Here is an 18,188-nt window from a genome sequence, read left to right as displayed (position 1 = left end):
GAGTTGAAAAAGATTACTATAACAATTTTGTATCCTTTTTCACTGATGTCTGTTTTGTTTGACCAGCTCCGTTCTGCTGTTATTATTTATTAAGTTTGATTTACGAAGAGCTTATAAAACTTCAGAATAAGGGAAGGAGATGAGTGGAAAATCGCTTTTAACACTTATTCGGGTCATTATGAGTATTTGGTGATGCCCTTTGGGTTGTCTAATGCTCCAGTGGCTTTCCAGGACCTCATTAATGACATCCTGCATGAGTTCCTGGGTTGGTTTGTTGTGAGCTCGTTAAAATATTTTAATTTAGTCCAGATATATTGAGGAACACCATATTCACGTGAGATCGGTCTTCATGAAGAGAAGGGAAAATCATGTATTCACAAAATTAGAAAAGTATGACTTTAAGGTTCCTAGAGGGTCATTTGTGGGTTATATTATTTCTCCTGAGGGATTTCAAATGGATCCCTCTAAGTTGGAATCGGTCTTGGCTTAGGTTCAACCGACAAGTCTAAAGGCTATTAAAGACTGTCATAGAAGATTTTTTCCTGATATTGATGTCCCCATATTGTCTCTAACCATGACACCACAAACTGGTGTCATAAGGCTTGGCAAGTGTTCCTGAAGCTAAAGAAAGCTTTCACATCAGCAGGAGTGTTGTGTCATCCAAACCCTGACCTTACATTTGTGGTTGAAGTAGATGCCTCGGATTTGGGTATTTGAGCAGTCTTCTCCCAAAATAGTAAGCGGAAGGGCAAGCTCTGCCCATATGCCTTCTACTCTCCTAAATTTTCTCTGGCGGAGGCTAACTATGATGTGGACAATAGAGAATTATTGGCCATTAAATGTGCATTGGAGGAGTCAAGGCATTGGCTGGAGAGTGCTAATTTCATATCAGCATTCTTACTGATCATATAATTTTAACATATCTGGATTCAGCCAAAATGTCTAAAAGCCAGGCAAGCTCGATAGGCATTGTTCTTTGCACTATTTAAATTTACCATTACTTATTATCCAGGCTCCAAATATATTCAAGCATATGCATAGTTTTGCAGCCACTCAGGAGGTGAAGTAAGTACAATACGTGATTCTTCCCTCTGCTTGTATCTTGATGGGGATGGCTCCGGATTGTTTTTTTTTCATATGAGGGGGATGCAGGAACAGGCACCTAGAATTACTCCTCTGAAGTTGCTGTTTATTCCAGAGAAATCTCATGATTCTAGAATGGCAGGCCATCCCGGTGTTGCAAAAACTATGGAATTACTTTTCCAATCAGTATGGTGGCTAACCATGTTGAAGGATGTTAATGTATTGCTTCTTGTGAAGTACTGTATGTGCGAGAATTGAGAACCCTCAGGGTCCACAGTTAGGGCTATTACATCCGTTACCTATTCCTTTAAAACCGTGGACACATATTTCAATGGATTTTATAATGGATCTTCTCAGATCTTCCGGGTACTCTTGTATCTTGGGGACTTTTGATCAATTCACTAAGATGGCACATTTTGTATCAGTGGAGAAACTTCCATCAGCAGGAAGACTAGCTGTTCTTTTTCTGCATGTTTTCCAGATTTATGGGCTGCCTCAGGATATCGTGTCCAATCAGTGTTTTCAATTTGTGACTGTGTTTTGGAGGGAGTTCTGTACACTTTGGAAGATGATCCACATGAGTCTATCTTCAGGTTACCATCCACAGTCCAACGGACAGATGTTAAATCAATCATTAGAACAAATTCTACCCTGCTACGTATTGAAATGTCATAGTGATTGGTCAGAGCATCTTTCATTAGCATAATTCACCTACAACAACTTCAAACATACGGCTACAAAGATTTCACTTTTATTCTGCGTCATTGGTCTTCAACCAAGAGCGAACTCATTTGAGCCCATTCCTCTGGATTCTTATCCTCTCTGTTTTCTGTCCCATCGCAAGAACAGCAAGCTTCAAGAAAGTTGGATCCTTACTTTATTGGCCAATTTCTCTTAGGATCAATAATACGTTTCATTGTTCCCTTTTGAAGCCTATGCTCCAACCTAAAAACAGAGGTGGGATCAATACATCAGCCCCTATCGTCTTTCAGTGTCAAAAGGAGTTTGTTATAGACAAAATCTCAGATTACAAAGTTGTGAGGAATCAATTACGTTTTTTAGGCCATTGGAGGGATTTTGGTACAAAAGTGAGGTCATGGGTTCTGGATAAGCATCTTCATGCCCCACAGTTGTTCCCTTCTAAACCAGGGTTTAGGGGTTTTGTAACCCTTCATCAAGGGGGGGGTACTGTCACATGGCCAGCAATCGCATGCTACTGGTGCAGAGGCACTGACGGGGTCTAGGTATTGTGTTCTTCAGCAGTGGCTGGGAGCATACATCTGAGGCTGGATGCTGGCCGGGAGGTGACATCAAGTCCATTGCCAGGCAGTGGCATTTGGGTGGAAGTGTCGGAGCCATTGTTGGGTGATTGTACTTGTCTTCTAGGGGTGCTTCAACACTTGGGATGCAGGAGGAAGGAGGCGGCTGACATCACTTGAATCCCGGACCACTGATTGACAAGCCTAATGGTAGGTGCCAGTTATACTTCTTGTATCTGAGTGCTGCCTTGATGATCCATGGGTGAGAATTGGCTGCCAGTATCCTAGTTCTCCTGGGCTGCGAACTATTAGTGTCCAGCACCCCTTTGCTGCAGCTTCCTGGTCTAAGCTAAGTTCTGAGATCTCGTTTGTTTCTTTGACTTCTTGGTGTTCGCTGTATTAAGATTATTATCATTACTATATTCCATCTACAACAGTAATGTTTATTAAGTCAAAGGTTTCTAGGACCAAAGTGTACTTAAGGGCAGTGATATATTTAATGAGTCAGTCCATCTATGATCAAATTGCCATGACAAATTTACATAATTTAAGTGATCCCAAAAAAAGATAAAATATTTTTATGTTTGTCTCGTCATAGCTTGCCAAGACTTATGGAGATGTATTTACTATTCATCTTGGACCAAGGGCCGTGGTTGTATTACATGGATACGATGCAGTTAAGGAGGCATTGGTGGACAATGGTAATGTCTTTAGCCATAGAGCAAGAGTTCCTGCTGCTGAACTTATTTTTAAAGACTATGGTATGTAGAAGCCCCCCCCCCCCCCCCCAAACACACACACACTTGTTTATAGTGACTTGTAGAGATAAATTGTAATAACTTGTAATTGACCATTAATTGTTATCTCTGTGTCTAAAGGAGTTATGCTTAGTAATGGGGAGCGCTGGAAACAGCTACGTCGCTTCTCCCTTACCACCTTGCGAAATTTCGGAATGGGGAAGAAAAGCATTGAGGAACGGATCCTGGAGGAGTGTCAGAATCTTAGAGATGAGCTTAAGAAAACCTCAGGTTGGTTTTAAAATAAAACAGGTTTACTCTTTAAAAGGAGACAGATACATTGGTGCTTAATCTAGTAGCCATATTGGCCATATTATCTATATATATTTCTCTGCACATAAAACTACTTACTCTATTAAAGTACTCAAATTGTTATATTCACCAGGGGCGTAACTCCCAGAGGCAATGGAGGCTCCAGCCTCTGGGCTCCAAGCCCTGAAGGGACACCTGCATGTAAAGCAGCGCTTGTGTGGTTCACAGCAGGATCCAAGTGTGACCACTGTTTTTGCAATGGAGCTCTGCAGCACACCTGTAGTTAATTGGCTCTATACCAGCTGACATCTTCAATACGGGACAAAATGGCTCCTGTCTGCAGCAAGTGATGGTGCTGGACTCTGAGATGATATGCACAGGCATACCTCCCAACAGAATCCTCCCCAGGAGGGACACAATGCTCTATTCCTGGACTTCTCTCTTAATGTATGATTGCCATAACCTGTGTTAAAACACCTTTCTTATCCATTAACCTGTTTAAAACAGATGATGGCAATCATAGATTAAGAGGGAAGTCCAGAAGCAGAACATTGTGTCCCTCCTGGAGAGGGTCATGTTGGGAGGTATGCACATGTGAATGTTGACATACACCATATTTGGGGTGGGGCACGAAACTCCAACTTGCCTCAGGTCGAAGAACTTATGCTCCCAATATACACAGACACACAAACATGCATATACAGAAAAACTCAGAAAATCATCAAGGTTCCTGACCGGGTGTCCTCCAACACAGCTCCACATGCACTCCAATGGCAGAGGCACTCCGGACGGACAAAAGAAACACAAGGCAACGTTGTTAAATCAATGTTTCACCGATGGAAGTGCTTTAATCAAGAACAGCAAACATAAAATTAATGCAAAGCACTCACCCTTAAATACCCCAAGCAATCACCCACATGTGAGCCTGTGTAGAATTCAGGAAGTAGGAGGCATATTCATTTTGTCCCCCCATATTTTGGGAACCAGGACCAGCCCTTGAGCATGGTGCTAGTTTTAGAAAATCCAGGGGACCCCTATTTTTTTGTCCCTGTGATTTTCTGAAACCAGGACCGGTTATTTGAGCCCAGGGCTGGTTATGCTCAGGAGGGGGGACCTCCGGCCATTTTTTTTCCTGTTTTTAATAATTTTTAACTTTTTTGGGACAGAACCATGCACAGATCACACTTCCCTGTGCATGGTTCTGTCAAGTTCGCCCATTACAACCTGGTCTGTTTGTGTGGCGATTTTTAGTAACTTTTTCTCCAATATCGCATCCCATTAAATATGCGATTTGTATACTTTATAATGGGAAACCATCTGGATGCGAGTTCCGGCGTTACTAAAAATTGCCAATTTAGAATGTGCGAATACGCAGCAAAATGCGTGTTTTTTGCCGCATTTCGCATCACATTAAATATGCGATTTTGGAAAAAGTGGGAAAACGGACGGTTTTTGCTAAAATATCACCTAAAAAATTTTTCACATCCTATTAAAATGTCACCAGTTGTGTTTTACACTTGTGAATACACATAACTAGTGTCTGTATGCAGAATTTCATGGATTGATTGATGTCATTGTTCTTCAATGTACCATAACGTAATTCATGCCACTTGTGTATCTTCCAGGGAATGGTGTACCACCTACTTATAGAGACATACATCTTTAAAGCCAGGCAATACTGTAGTGTAATCTTGAGAAATCACAAGAACATTTTCCACATCTCTTAATAGTACATCTGCTGTTTTCTGTATCTTTACAAGTTTTACCTGTTTGCACCATTAAAAAGTTATCCCTTGGAAGCTGTTATTTTAACTACTGTACTTAAACGTCTTGACTCTTGAATAACTTTGCAACCCCTTCCTAGGTGCACCGGTTGACCCCACTTACATCTTGACCATTGCTGTTTCGAACATGATCTGTTCTATTGTGTTTGGAGAGCATTTTGAATATGAAGACAAGAATTTCCTTGGCCTACTTGCCATGCTGAAAGAATCCTTCAAAATAAGAAACTCTTTCATTGGGCCGGTAAATGCTGTCTTGGGGACTATTTCAAAGCATTGAAGAGACACATAGGCTGATAGGTGTATGGTCACTAGGACAGTCAAAAGGTCAACGTGCATTTTGTCCACTGGGTGTCGAGGCCTTAGGTTAACACACGCAAAATGTCGACATGGCTTAGGTCGACAGGGTCAATAGGTTGATAAAAGTATTAGGTCGACATTGGGACAGTCGACAATCAAAATATCGACATGGGGCTGCAGTGGGGCCGTAACTTCTCAGGGGCCCTGTGCACTGCACCTACTGCCCCAATGGTAGTTCCACCTCTGCCTAAATTATTCAAAAACAGTAGTATAGTTTGAAGTGGTTAGCATTGAAACCTTACAGCCTTTGGGACATGAGGCAATGTCCATATAATGATTTGTCTGAAGTTTGTATGTTCTCCCAATATTGGTTGTCTTTCGGGTACTCTGGTTTCCTTTCACACTCCAAAAGCATACCAGCGGGTTAATAAACCCTTGTGTGTTCGTGTGATGGAGAAATATAGATTGGAATTTCCACTGAGCAGAAACTGATTTGAAAGAAGCAAATAGGGGGAAGATGTATTAAGCCTGGAGAAGAGATAAATGCAAGGGTGATAAAGAAAGATAAACATCCAGCCAATCAGCTCCTTACTGACTTTTTTCAAACGCAGCCTGTAACATGGCAGTTAGCAGGTGATTGGCTGGACGTTTATCTCTCTTTATCACCCTTGCATTTATCTCTTCTCTAGGCTTAATACATCTGCCTCATTATCTGAAAAGTAATCAGTAATATGTATGTATTATTTATAAATAATGCACAAATAATAATAATAATAATAATAATTAGCACTCGGTCAATTATACTGGAGATATACAGGAATGCTCATCTTGTGGCTGATTCAGAGTTGCGCTCAAGTCGATATTGTGTAACTTAAATCTTTCACACTGTCCATGAACCATGGCCAATAATATGCAACTATGGACAGATCTGTACATGGTTCAGCTGCATCCCCACTTGTGGTATCTCCACTTACTGCTGTATGGGTGTAGTTGGGTGTCAGCTGGACCTCCGATTAGAATCAGGGAGCATCATGGGTGTGTAGGCAAATAATGGGTTATTCAGAGTTGAGCACATGCAGAGATCTTTCTGACTTAAGATGGATTGGAATACGGTCATTGGGTCACCAGCAAGTAGGTCGCCAAGCATTAGGTCGACAAGCAGGAAGGTCCAGGGCCGGATTATCAATGGGCCTGATGGAGCTACAGCTCCAGGCCCACTCTCCGAATAGGCCAAGGGCTTTCCAACGAGCCTGGCCCCGCGTCGCTAGCCGCCCGGGAACCGGAGATACCGTCAGGCAAACCTGGAATGTTTTCCCCAATGTTTTTCCACATAGGACCCGCTAATTCCGACCCCCACCCAGTTCCGACGACATCACAGAAGCTCGAGGTTGATCTCAGTCTAACCGAAATCGCTGAGCCTTCAATCTGATATCAGGCTGGTCCATATGGGTTCATTGGTTTTAGAGATATTGCGGGTAAACCGATCTTTTTAATTTCTTAATTGTAATTTTATGGCTGTTCATGTTTTTTGAGGACAGATTTCACTGAAACCAAACGGCCCAGTTTCACAGGACCAAAATAATTTGAAATTCATTTGAAGCCGACATGTAAATGGGTCAGTTGGTTCCGAAGATATAGCTGGTTGTTTAAAGGGGGGGGGGTAGTTTTCTCTCCTCTTCACACCAGAAAATGCCGGGACTAGGCTGGTGTAAAAGGGCCCAGGCGGGTAAATCCCTGCATTTTCTGGTTCTTTCAAATAGCCGGGACCTGCATTGCTCTGAATACAGCTGGGCAGCCCCCTGCTCTCTGCCCGGCTTTCAATGGCTGTCATTTCTGCCTTGCGGTGGCTGTCCCCCAGTTACTGCAAGCATGTATTCCCCCTTGGCAATGAGCATGCAATCCCACATGACACTGAGCATGGAACCCCTGGCGAAGAGCATATAGGTAAGCAGCACTTATGTAGCATAATTTTTAATAGGCATTATGGTGTTTGGCATAATAAGTAATGGGCATTATGGTGTACATTTTTAATGCGCGCCTTTGGCACGCAATGCCCCTCTTTATGAAGCATATTGTGCATTATTGCTCAATCCGTTTGGTATAGTGTGTATTTTGGCTCAATCCATGTGGCAAAATGTGAATTTTGATTTAGTCTGTGTGGCATAACAGGAATTTTGACTCAATCAGTGTGCCATAGTGTAAATCTTGGCTCATTCCATGTGGCATAATGTGTAAGAGGCAAGTACAGTATATGGGGGTTACTATTGTGTTGCATGATTTGTATAAGGGGTGTATGGTGTGTTAATTGTAGGTGACCACATAAAAGGTGCTGAAATGTTGTCTACCAAGTTTTGGCTTTCAGGTTTTTTTTTTATGACTGGAGTGCCGCCTCACCCCGCAAGTATGTTAGGACATCGGCATCCTGTGGGTGCACCTTTGGAGGGCACCCGCCAATATATCTCCCTGCATTTTTCCTATGCTGGCCCCCTGCTTTTTCCAGGCATATATTATTAGTTGAAAGTATTAACACAAATAGAGACACACCCATGAGCAGACCACCTAAACACTGGTGCTGGCCACAACCCCTATTATTGCGCATAATAGGCCCTTGATAATTTTCAGCTCCAGACCCATTTAGACCTTAATCTGGCACTGGGAAGGTGGACATGACGTAAGGTCAACATGGGTTAGGTTGACAGTTTTTTTTACTGTTTTTTGAGCCAACATGTGCCGACAGGCGGTATTTCATGTCCTATCATGCACTAACGCGTGGTGAGAGAATAAATAGTGTGCCGAGCGTAGCTAGGCACCATGCACAAACCATGGCGAGCGTAGAGAGCCCTTCGAGGGGATGCAGTGGTATGTTTCAGTGTCCATGTTGACACGACATGTGTCGACAGGCGTTATTTCATGCCCTACCATCCACTAGGTGTGGTGGGAGAATAAAAGAGTGTTCCGAGCATAGCGAGCCATGCGAGGGGCCGCAGTAGTAAGTTTTAGTGTTTATATTGACTGTGTCGAAATTCAGGTAAAATAAAAGTGAAAAAAAAACATGTCCTTTTTAAATGTCGACCTTACCCATGTCGAACTAATGACCCTGTCAACCTTAAGTCAAGTTGACTTTACTGCATGTCAACCTAGTGGTGTCGACCTAATGCTTGTCGACCTACTCTCCTACTCTCTGGTGACCTAATGATCCATACCCAATTTCTTGCACCAAAAATATGCAAATGAATCCTAATAGCATACCTCCCAACTGCCCCATTTTTCAAGGGACAGTCCTGTTTTTTTTTTCAGGGACTGTTGTGACAGCATCATTATTGTAAAGCCACACCTTTTTGTTGAGGACACACCCCTTTTGGACACCAATGTGGCCTTTCTGCATAAATGTACCGACTGACAAGTGTTGAATGTTGGGAGATATGCTAATAGTGTGATGTGGATATTTAATAATAATAAGTATTATTATTATTATTTTATTAATATATTGCAATTTCTACAATATGACTCAAGGTGCTTAACAGATAGTACATTGAAACAATGAAGTACAGAAAAGCTTTTTATAAAATATAGAGAGCATGGGGATAATAAAAGGACATTGAGGAAATGCTTGAGAAAACAGCAAAGTCTTGAGACTAGCAAGGGGAACTTAACATGTACAGGGAAGCTAGTTCCAGAGTCAGAGCTGGACCACTGATGAATTACAGAGTTTCTAGGTACTGCTAATAGTCATTCATCTACATTTTACAATGCCCTTGGTAAAGTTCTCACATCAATTTGTTTTAATTATTATAATAATTAAAAACAGGATAATTATATATATATATATATATATATATATATATATATGAGTGTGTGTGTGTGTATTTATATATATATATATATATATATATATATAATTATTATTTTTTTGTATTTACATTACAGCTTCTCAACTCTTTTCCAAAACTTATCAGTAATATTCCTGGACCTCACCAGAAAGTAATTAGCATCTTTTCCGCATTGAAAGAGTTTGTGAAGGAAAAAGTGAAGGAACATCAGGAGACGTTGGACAAGAACTTCCCCAGGGATTTTATTGATTGCTACCTTATGAAGATGGAGGAGGCACGTAACTCTCACCTGTGCCTACCGATATTGGAGGCAGAATTATTGTAACCTGGACTATAAATTAATATTTGTTCAACCCACATAATGTTTGTTTAAGAGATATTATTGTTTTCTAATGAATTTTCTATAAGAAAATGGAAGAAAATGTCCACAAACTAGATGCCTCCACTAATTATACTTAACTGAGTTAGTATCATTGAAACAATTCAAAATGTATCTAGGTCAGAAAAATTCTTTAATATTTTTACTACATTTTTCAGGAGAAGGAAAATCCTGACACAGAGTTCCACTTCGAAAACTTATTTGTCACCGTGATGAACCTTTTCTTAGCTGGGACAGAAACGACAACCACAACATTAAGATATAGTTTGAGGATTTTGCTCAAGTACTCTGACATTCAAGGTACAGTAGCTATAATCAGAAACATACTGTAAGGTTCAATTATTAAAAAATCCTCCTTTTGGGGGATATTTTAGTGCTGCCCTTTTTCTGTGATTTGGTGGCACTGAAGAGAGTGCTGAGATTTTTTTTAAATTTTCTTTGAGATTTCATGTAATTTAGGACAATTTTTTAATTTAACTCCTGACTGTAGGTGGTACTTGTTATGCGCAAATGGGCCATATTTGCAAATGTACCATGATTTGTGCCAGGTGCGATCTGTTTGCGATAGTACTCATACCCATGTTTTCCTATAGATTGCAGTGTGTGCATAGTGCCCACGTACTTATGCCGGATGAGGCAAACAACCCATTTTTGATGATTGCCCTGTACAATTAATGCAGGCACAGCTGAATTCTGAATAGGTGTTTAAAAACATTTAAAACTTAAAGTTGAAAGTTGAAAGCACTTTATCCTCATTGAGGGAATGATGTACTAAGAGGAAAATGCGGTAAAACCCCCGTTTAACCACATTTTCTAATGTACTAATACCCGGCCGCCGTGTCATCGCAGGGCAGGGTATCGTCAAATTTGGGTGGCGATACCCTATAAAAGCCTGGGGGCTTCTATCGTCGATCGCTGCCCATCGTCCGTCGCAGAATCCTGCCCCCCTCCCTGTCCTCTGTGAAACTCCTCCCCCTAGCATATGTCACAGCTGGATGTCCGACTGCAGGGGGGAGGAGGGGCCTCCGTCACTGAACGGCTATGCTAGCCACATATGTTAATACATATGCGCTAGCATCAGTGTGGCGGCGCGGCGAGGAGCAGCAATGTATCTTAATACATCCTGCCAATGGCGGTTTTTACCTATGGGCTGCAGGGCTGCAGCCCCCCAGGTAAAATCCGACACTGTCTCTGCCTAAAGTAAAGCCAGATGCAGTCTATGAGACTGCACTGGCTTCACTGTGACTGGCAGTGATTACCTATTGGAAGTCTGACCTGCCAGTCACTCGAGGCATCCCATCGGGAGGTGTTCCCTGCCTCCGGGATGCCTCTCTCTACGCAAATGTGCGGCAGCCCCCAAAACGGGTTCTGCGTATGCGCAGTATCGCGGACCATACTGCGCATGCGCCAGAACCAGGGAACCGATCAAGCCTCCGGGGGCTGCTGCAAAGGCAGCCCCCGGAGGCTTGGGCCAGTGCATGCGCAGTTTGTATGAAGGTACTGCGCATGCGCTGGCCCCGTTTAGGGGACGGGGGTGCGCGCCTCCTCGGACTTCTGGGGACAGCGGCAGTGGCTGGGGACGGCGATTGCAGCAGAAGTTGAGGGGGGCAAATTGCGGCAGCCCCCCTCCTTTATAATGGTAAGAGCCGCCACTGATCCTGCCCCTAGTAAAAGATTTGTAATAGACGGCCGGTCTGTGACCTTTAAACATGTCCAGAGTTTAAAAAGAAAAGTCCTTATTATATTATGTTTACCACATGACAGGGACCCCATCAGTCAATAACATTTATTACAGGACTCCAGCAAGTTACCACAGAATGGTCACAACATATGTGTGGTCAGCAGACAGCACATGCATGGCAACATTGTGGACTCACAAAATGATACGAGGAGTCTGAAGTAACAGAAAATTTTATAGATTTTTCAGACTCCTCAAATCACTGACTTCTGAGACGAGAAATCATCAGCCTGATGGTCAGCAACATGGAGCGCGACCACATGTTGAGTTGGTCGCGACCCACTTAGGGGTCATGACACACAGTTTCAAAACCGCTGGATTAGAGCAATAAGGCCATACATATAAATATGGGAATGTTATTGTACAGAAAAAGGGTGTAATGCTGACAGATTATAAAATAATTAGTAACAAGATGACTTACATATGGCAAAACAAGTATGGACAGCTATAGCCAAGCACACTGCTACTGGAACGGAGGAAATAACCATTTTAGCAATTGTTAAAGTGATTACGTTTTATTATTATATGGAGGCTGGAGCCCAAAGTCTAAACGTACATTTAATTTACACAATTATTCATCTTTCCTCAGCCAAGGTTCAGGATGAAATTGACCAGGTGATTGGCCAGAACCGTCTACCCTCTATAGAGGACCGGGACAAAATGCCATATACAGATGCTGTCATCCATGAAATACAAAGAACTGCAGATATCGTGCCTATGAGTGTACCCCATGCAGTATCTGAAACCACCCACTTCAGAGGCTACAAAATCCCCAAGGTCAGAGGGACTGTTTATTAATTCTATAATCTGTTTATGCATAATGTATCTTATATACTAATGTGTGATATAATGATCTAGCATACTGAAGCTGGGTACTCACATAACAATGTATCTGTGTAATCTGTCTGATGGGAACAAAAATCAGGTCATCTATGGGAGAAAATGATAAACAACCATTTGCGCAAAAATTCTGGAAAATGGACAAAAAATTATTGTTTGGATAAATTTGTTAAAACAAATGGATTTAACCAATTTGTCTTAACAACCATTGGGGCAGATGTATTAAGCCTGGAGATAAACTGGAGATAAAGTGAAAGGAGATGAAGAACCAACCAATGAACTGTGTTTGAAAATGAAAGTTGGGAGTTGATTGGCTGGTTCTTTATCTCCTTTCAATTTATCTCCAGTTTATCTCTTCTCCAGGCTTAATACATCTGCCCCAATGTCTCTTTTTCATATCTTTGTTCCCACTAGACAGTTAGGACAGATACATCTTCAGGTGTCTACCCAGCTTTAGACGCATCAGTTAGAAGGGAAAGGGAAATATATACTATGATGGACAGAATTGTCATCTTCATATCGTGATTGTGGCTCAAACTGCTCTGCTTGCAGTTAATGAAATTGATGGAAATGTACTATACTGCTACATTGTATGCTTTTGATGATGGAGTATGCCTCAAACCTCCCCTTCTAGGCATTATTTTGCTAGATACAACAGTCTTAATTTTAAGATACTAGTCTATTTATTTCAGGGTTGCCGACTTTCTTATTCTCCTCTCCGGGAGAAGCCCGGAGAGGAGAGTTTCAGTAGCCGCTCAGGGGGCGGGGCTTAAGCGTCACATCACTAAGCCCCGCCCCCATGCTGGTAAACCAGCGATTTCAGGGATCTCCATTAAGGGGGCGGGGCTAAAATGACGCGATTGTGTCATTTTAGCTCCGTCCCCTCCTCTGAGACCCGAGGATTGCGGCATTTTAATGCCGCGATCCGGGGGTCAGCGGGGGTTCCCCCTGAATCCGGGAGGGTTGCCCACCCTTCCGGGGTGCCGGGAGGGGGACCCGAATTTCGGGAGACTCCCGGAAATTCCGGGAGGGTCGGCAACCCTGATTTATTTATAAGTTTGCGAGTTCTTAATTAAGGTGACATATACCAACTGCATTTGCCGCTGTGTATAACAAAGTCATGCAATCAGCCTTGGCTGCAGCACTGACTACCTTGTGCGGGGGATGCCTCTGAGCACATATAAATATACTGTGCAGGCGTAGATGTATGTAATATACACTACATGGACAAAAGTATTTGAACAAATGTTAGTTATTTAATTCAGGTGTCTCAATCAGACCCCTTGCCACAGGTGTATAAAACGGGATGCGGTCATTTGGTCTACAGCATTATGGTCGACATCCATTAGGTGGGAAAATGTCGACATGGGAAAAGGTCGACATGGTAAAAGGTCGACATGGGAAAAGGTTGAAAGGTCGTTAGTTCGACATCGTCTAGGTCGACAATCAAAAGGTCGACATGGAGTTTTTTACTGTTTTTTGAGCCAACATGTGCCGACAGGCAGTATTTCATGCCCTACCATCCACTAGGGCGCTGGGAGAATAAAATAGTGTGCCAGGCGCAGCGAGGCACCGTGCCCGACGCATAGCGAGCAGATGCGGTGCACTTTAAACTGTGTCCATGTTGACTGTGTTGACATTCAGGTTAAAAAACAGTGAAAAAACTGATGTTGACCTTTTGACAGTGAAAAACCAGATGTCGACCTAGACAATGTCGAACTAACGACCTGTCGAGCTAATGACCTTTTGACCAAGAACCATGTTGACCTTTTCCCATGTCGACCTTTCCAAATTTGACATAATGGTGTTGACCTAATGACAGTCGACCATAATGCTGTAGACCAAATGATCCCAACCCGTATAAAACCAAGCATCTAGCATTGCAGTCTCCATTTGCAACGATTGGTGTTACAAATGGGTCATTTTGAAGAGCTCATCCAAGCTGGATAATCCACAGTCAACTATAATTGATACTATAATTGATACTATTAGAAAGTGGAAGCATTGATGGTAGGAGGTTAGTAGAAGGGGTTTCCATGAGCTCACATCACCAAGTCTAATGCCAAGTGTCGAATGTAGCGGTACAAAGCACACCAACACTGGACTGTTGAGCAGTGGAAACATGTTCTGTGGAGTGACAAATCACTCTTCTTTGTTTGGTTGGTTGGCAGTCAGATGGGCAAGTAGGTTTGGCAGATGCCGAGAGAATCTTAACTGTCTGACTGCAATATGCCAACTGTGAAGTTTCATGGCGGAGGGATAAGGGTATGGGACAGTCAGCTGTGCAGCTAGGTGTCACGGTGCCCGGAGCAAGGGCATTGTTTTACCGAGTCATTTATACAATGCTATGCTTCCAACTTTGTGGCCACAGTTTAAGGAAGGCCCTTTTCTATTCTAACATTGCACAAAGCAATGACTAACTAAAGGTACATGGTTTAATGTGGAAGTGGAACTTGACTGGCCTGAACAGAGCCCTGATGAACTGGAACACAGATTGGGAACCATCATTCAACATTAGACTCCCACAGAAACACTCCAGTATCTTGTAGAAAGCCTTCCAAGAAGTGTATAAGCTGCTAGAGTTGGAAAAGGGGAGCAAACTCCACATTAAAGTATATGTATTTGTATACAGTGTCATTACAGTCCCTGTTGGTGTAATGGTCAGGCGTTTAAATACTATTGTCTATATAGTGTATGTTGTAGTAGTGTATCCAGATGAGCAGCAACGCTTAGCACTATAACCACCATGGGGAACCCATGTCTTGGCATTTGCTCCACTCTTCTAAGCCCGCCATCAGACTCCTGTGAAAATAGCCAATGAGTGTCTTGCAGCAAAAACTATTTGTATCCAAAACTATTTCATACAATTCTTTCTTAGAACATTCCACAGTACAGTACTGTATTTGTAATCCAAAGCATTGGAACTATACATTTACAATTTTCCCTCTTTGTTTTTATTTTGATTGTCTTTTTGATTAGGGCACCACCGTGTTTCCTCTTCTGACCTCTGTCTTGAAGGATGTAAAACACTTTAGAAACCCAGAGAAATTTGATCCAGGTCACTTTCTGGATGAGAACGGCAGGTTCCAAAAAAATGAAGCTTTCATGCCCTTTTCCACAGGTATAAAAAATAATAAGGGGGGGGGGGGGGAGTCAAATGAAAACGAAAAATAAATTACAGAAAAAAATATACATAAAGTTGTACAAAACAACAAAGGAAAATAAATATAATTTATTTATTTTTACATTAAAACCAACAACAAATGGAGTGCAACCAAAGTCTACCTCATAGTCACTTAATAAGTGAAGGATATTTAATACAGTGTCACATATAACATACCCAGCTGTGGCACTCTCATTTCACTAACAGAACAAAAGGAACGTTGTTATATTGTAAAATTTATCTACATACTGTAAGTATAATTGAATGATGTGTGTGTGTGTGTGTGTATGGATGTCCCACATTAACTCTTGAACGGTTTACCTAATCGTCTTCAAACTTTGCACACTACCTTATCATCTTAAGGGATAATCTAAGTTCGGAGATGGGTTTAATCGGACGAGCCCTTAAGGGTGCTGTCATAAAGGTCTGTTGTATTGAGATATGTCATTGGAAAGCTTATGACTTTCTGAATACAACACAATAAACAAACTCCCCTAAGTTGACCCTTAAAGGACTATAAGGGTCATTTTCACTTTACAAAACTTCTGACAAATTGAAACGAATAAGCAAATCATCGGCAGAGTGGTCTGTGAATTGAACTATGTAGATATCGTTGTGAGATCCCCAGTAAGTTATTTATTTTTCTTTCATTGTTTGCTTATTCATTGAGGGTTTTCGGGATCTTCTGTCCCTGCTGCAGCAGCTCCTGCCCTGCTGTGGTTGGCGTAGGGTAGGTGGAGAGTTGGAAACTTGGGGCGGTATTCAATGCCGCCGGGGAGGGTGTGGCTTGTTTTGGTGAGGATAGAGTGCAGGGGGATCAGTTGAATACTGACCCGTGAGCTGTGACGGTGAGCAATAGGCACTGCTCACTGTCACAGCTCGTCATAGGGCATTGAATATACCCCTTGGACTGGCTACTGCAGAAGCTTCTGCCCTGCTGTGGTTGGGAAGGGAAGGTGAATAGTTGGAGACTTGCTGTACCTGCTGAAGCAACTTCTGCCCTGCTGTGGTTGGGAAGGGAAGGTGAATAGTTGGAGACTTGCTGTACCTGCTGAAGCAACTTCTGCCCTGCTGTGGTTGGGTGGGGAAGGTGGAACAAGAATTGCATAAGCATAAACTTTCACCTGTCCGTCGGACGGCTAGACTACTCTGTATAATACAGTAATTTCGAACTGCAGCTGTGCATAAGTGCCATTATTTCCTTTATTCGTGCCTTCTATGTATTAATGCATGAATGTGTTGCTTTTTTCTGCAAATTAAATTAAAAGTAACCAATCCTGTAAATGTTCCTGTCTTGCTGTCTATACAGGTAGGAGGATGTGTCTTGGAGAAGGGTTGGCAAAGATGGAGATCTTTATTTTCCTTACCTATGTCCTGCAGAATTTCAACTTAAAATCTGATGAGGACCCTTCAGATATAGACATTTCCCCTCTGCCCAACACCAACGGCGCTATCCCTCGCCCTTATGAAATGCGTTTTGTCCCACGCTAACTGCTTCATCTAGCTGTTCAATAAGTTCCAGAGTGAATTAAGATGTTACTTGTATTACATAGTATTTACTGCTACATTCATTCAACATTTCCAATTACAAGACCATATAGGGGACCTATGTTACATGATTCACTTTCTCAAACTGATAATCTCATCACTGACCATAAAAGTGCCTCCATACAGGCTGCTGACTTATTTGTACAATTCCTGTCATCCATTGTCAGTAACACAAATAAAATTAGCTAAGCTGATAATCAAATGGTTATATTAGTTTTCATGAGCATTGTAGATTTGCACAGTTCTGTTCCTGTTAGTTGGTTGTTTATGTTTTGCATCTCGGGTTATGACTCTGAGAAGTAAAATGTATTTGTTGCACTGTTAGTAACCTTTTTTAGTAGGTTTTTCTACTTATCTTTATGTTTTTTGGTAGGAGTATGGATTTTGTTATGGTGGCATGTTACAAATAATTAAAAATTGATTTATAAATAAAGGAATTAGTCATTTCAAAATTGTCCTAGATTTGATTTTGCCAACAGTGATTTTAAAGCAACTATTTCAGTCTCAAAACCATTTGTACTGTATTTTGTTTCGTGTGTGTGTGTGTGTGTGTGTGTGTGTGTGTGAGAGAGTGTATTACTGCATATCTTCTTTGTGACTGAGTAGGGATGGCCATCAACCATCGATGATTTGAAATCAGCAATGGTTTACGGCCAATGTCAAAAACTTTTGCCATCTACGGGAGAGAACCCCTCCATCAATGGCACACCAAAATGTATGTTTTTTTTTTTTTCAAAGTACTGGGACACTGAGCATAGCTCCGCCCCCACACCCAATAAACCCCACCCCTTATTTTCTCACGGTCCAGTCAGTCAAAGAAAATGGATGACCATCGATAGATAAAACTATCAATGGTCATCCATCACATAGTTTACTACTATCGATGGCAACTGCACCAATGGCCATCCCGATGACTGAGTAGGCAGAAATAGGAGGGGTTTCTTATAGGATAAGTTCAGTTAGGACATGTAAATTGAACTGCAGGCTATGCAGAGTTGTACTGTAGGGGTACCTAAATCATACTTGCCTACCTGACCCTCTCCATGAGGGAGAAAATGCTCTGTTCCTGGGCTTCCCTGGTAATGTAGGATTGCCATCACCTGTGGTGACACCTTTCTTCTCAATTACCTAGCTCCCCACAGGTGATGGCAATCCTACATTACCAGGGAAGTCCAGGCACAGAGCATTTTCTCCCTCATGGAGAGGGTCAGGTAGGCA

At 42.1% G+C, this 18,188-nt stretch overlaps 1 protein-coding gene across 1 annotated transcript in view; it reads left to right on the top strand.

Annotated features, from left to right (window-relative positions):
* Window positions 1-17,424, top strand: part of LOC146036028 (cytochrome P450 2C18-like) — a 29,511-nt gene extending 12,087 nt beyond the window's left edge. The window contains exons 3-10 of the mRNA XM_083159792.1: window positions 2,941-3,103; window positions 3,221-3,370; window positions 5,256-5,416; window positions 9,400-9,576; window positions 9,840-9,981; window positions 12,009-12,196; window positions 15,239-15,380; window positions 16,732-17,424. Of these exons, the coding sequence (XP_083015918.1) occupies window positions 2,941-3,103; window positions 3,221-3,370; window positions 5,256-5,416; window positions 9,400-9,576; window positions 9,840-9,981; window positions 12,009-12,196; window positions 15,239-15,380; window positions 16,732-16,913 (1,305 nt within the window). The 3' untranslated portion in view covers window positions 16,914-17,424. The remainder of the gene's footprint in view (window positions 1-2,940; window positions 3,104-3,220; window positions 3,371-5,255; window positions 5,417-9,399; window positions 9,577-9,839; window positions 9,982-12,008; window positions 12,197-15,238; window positions 15,381-16,731) is intronic.
* The last annotated feature ends 764 nt before the right edge of the window (window positions 17,425-18,188 follow it).

The sequence above is a fragment of the Crinia signifera genome, chromosome 9, assembly GCF_055691185.1.
Source record: "Crinia signifera chromosome 9, ASM5569118v1, whole genome shotgun sequence".
Taxonomy (NCBI): Eukaryota; Metazoa; Chordata; class Amphibia; order Anura; family Myobatrachidae; genus Crinia; species Crinia signifera.
Note: the sequence above shows the minus strand (reverse complement) of the source record. Positions and strands in the feature narration are given on the sequence as shown.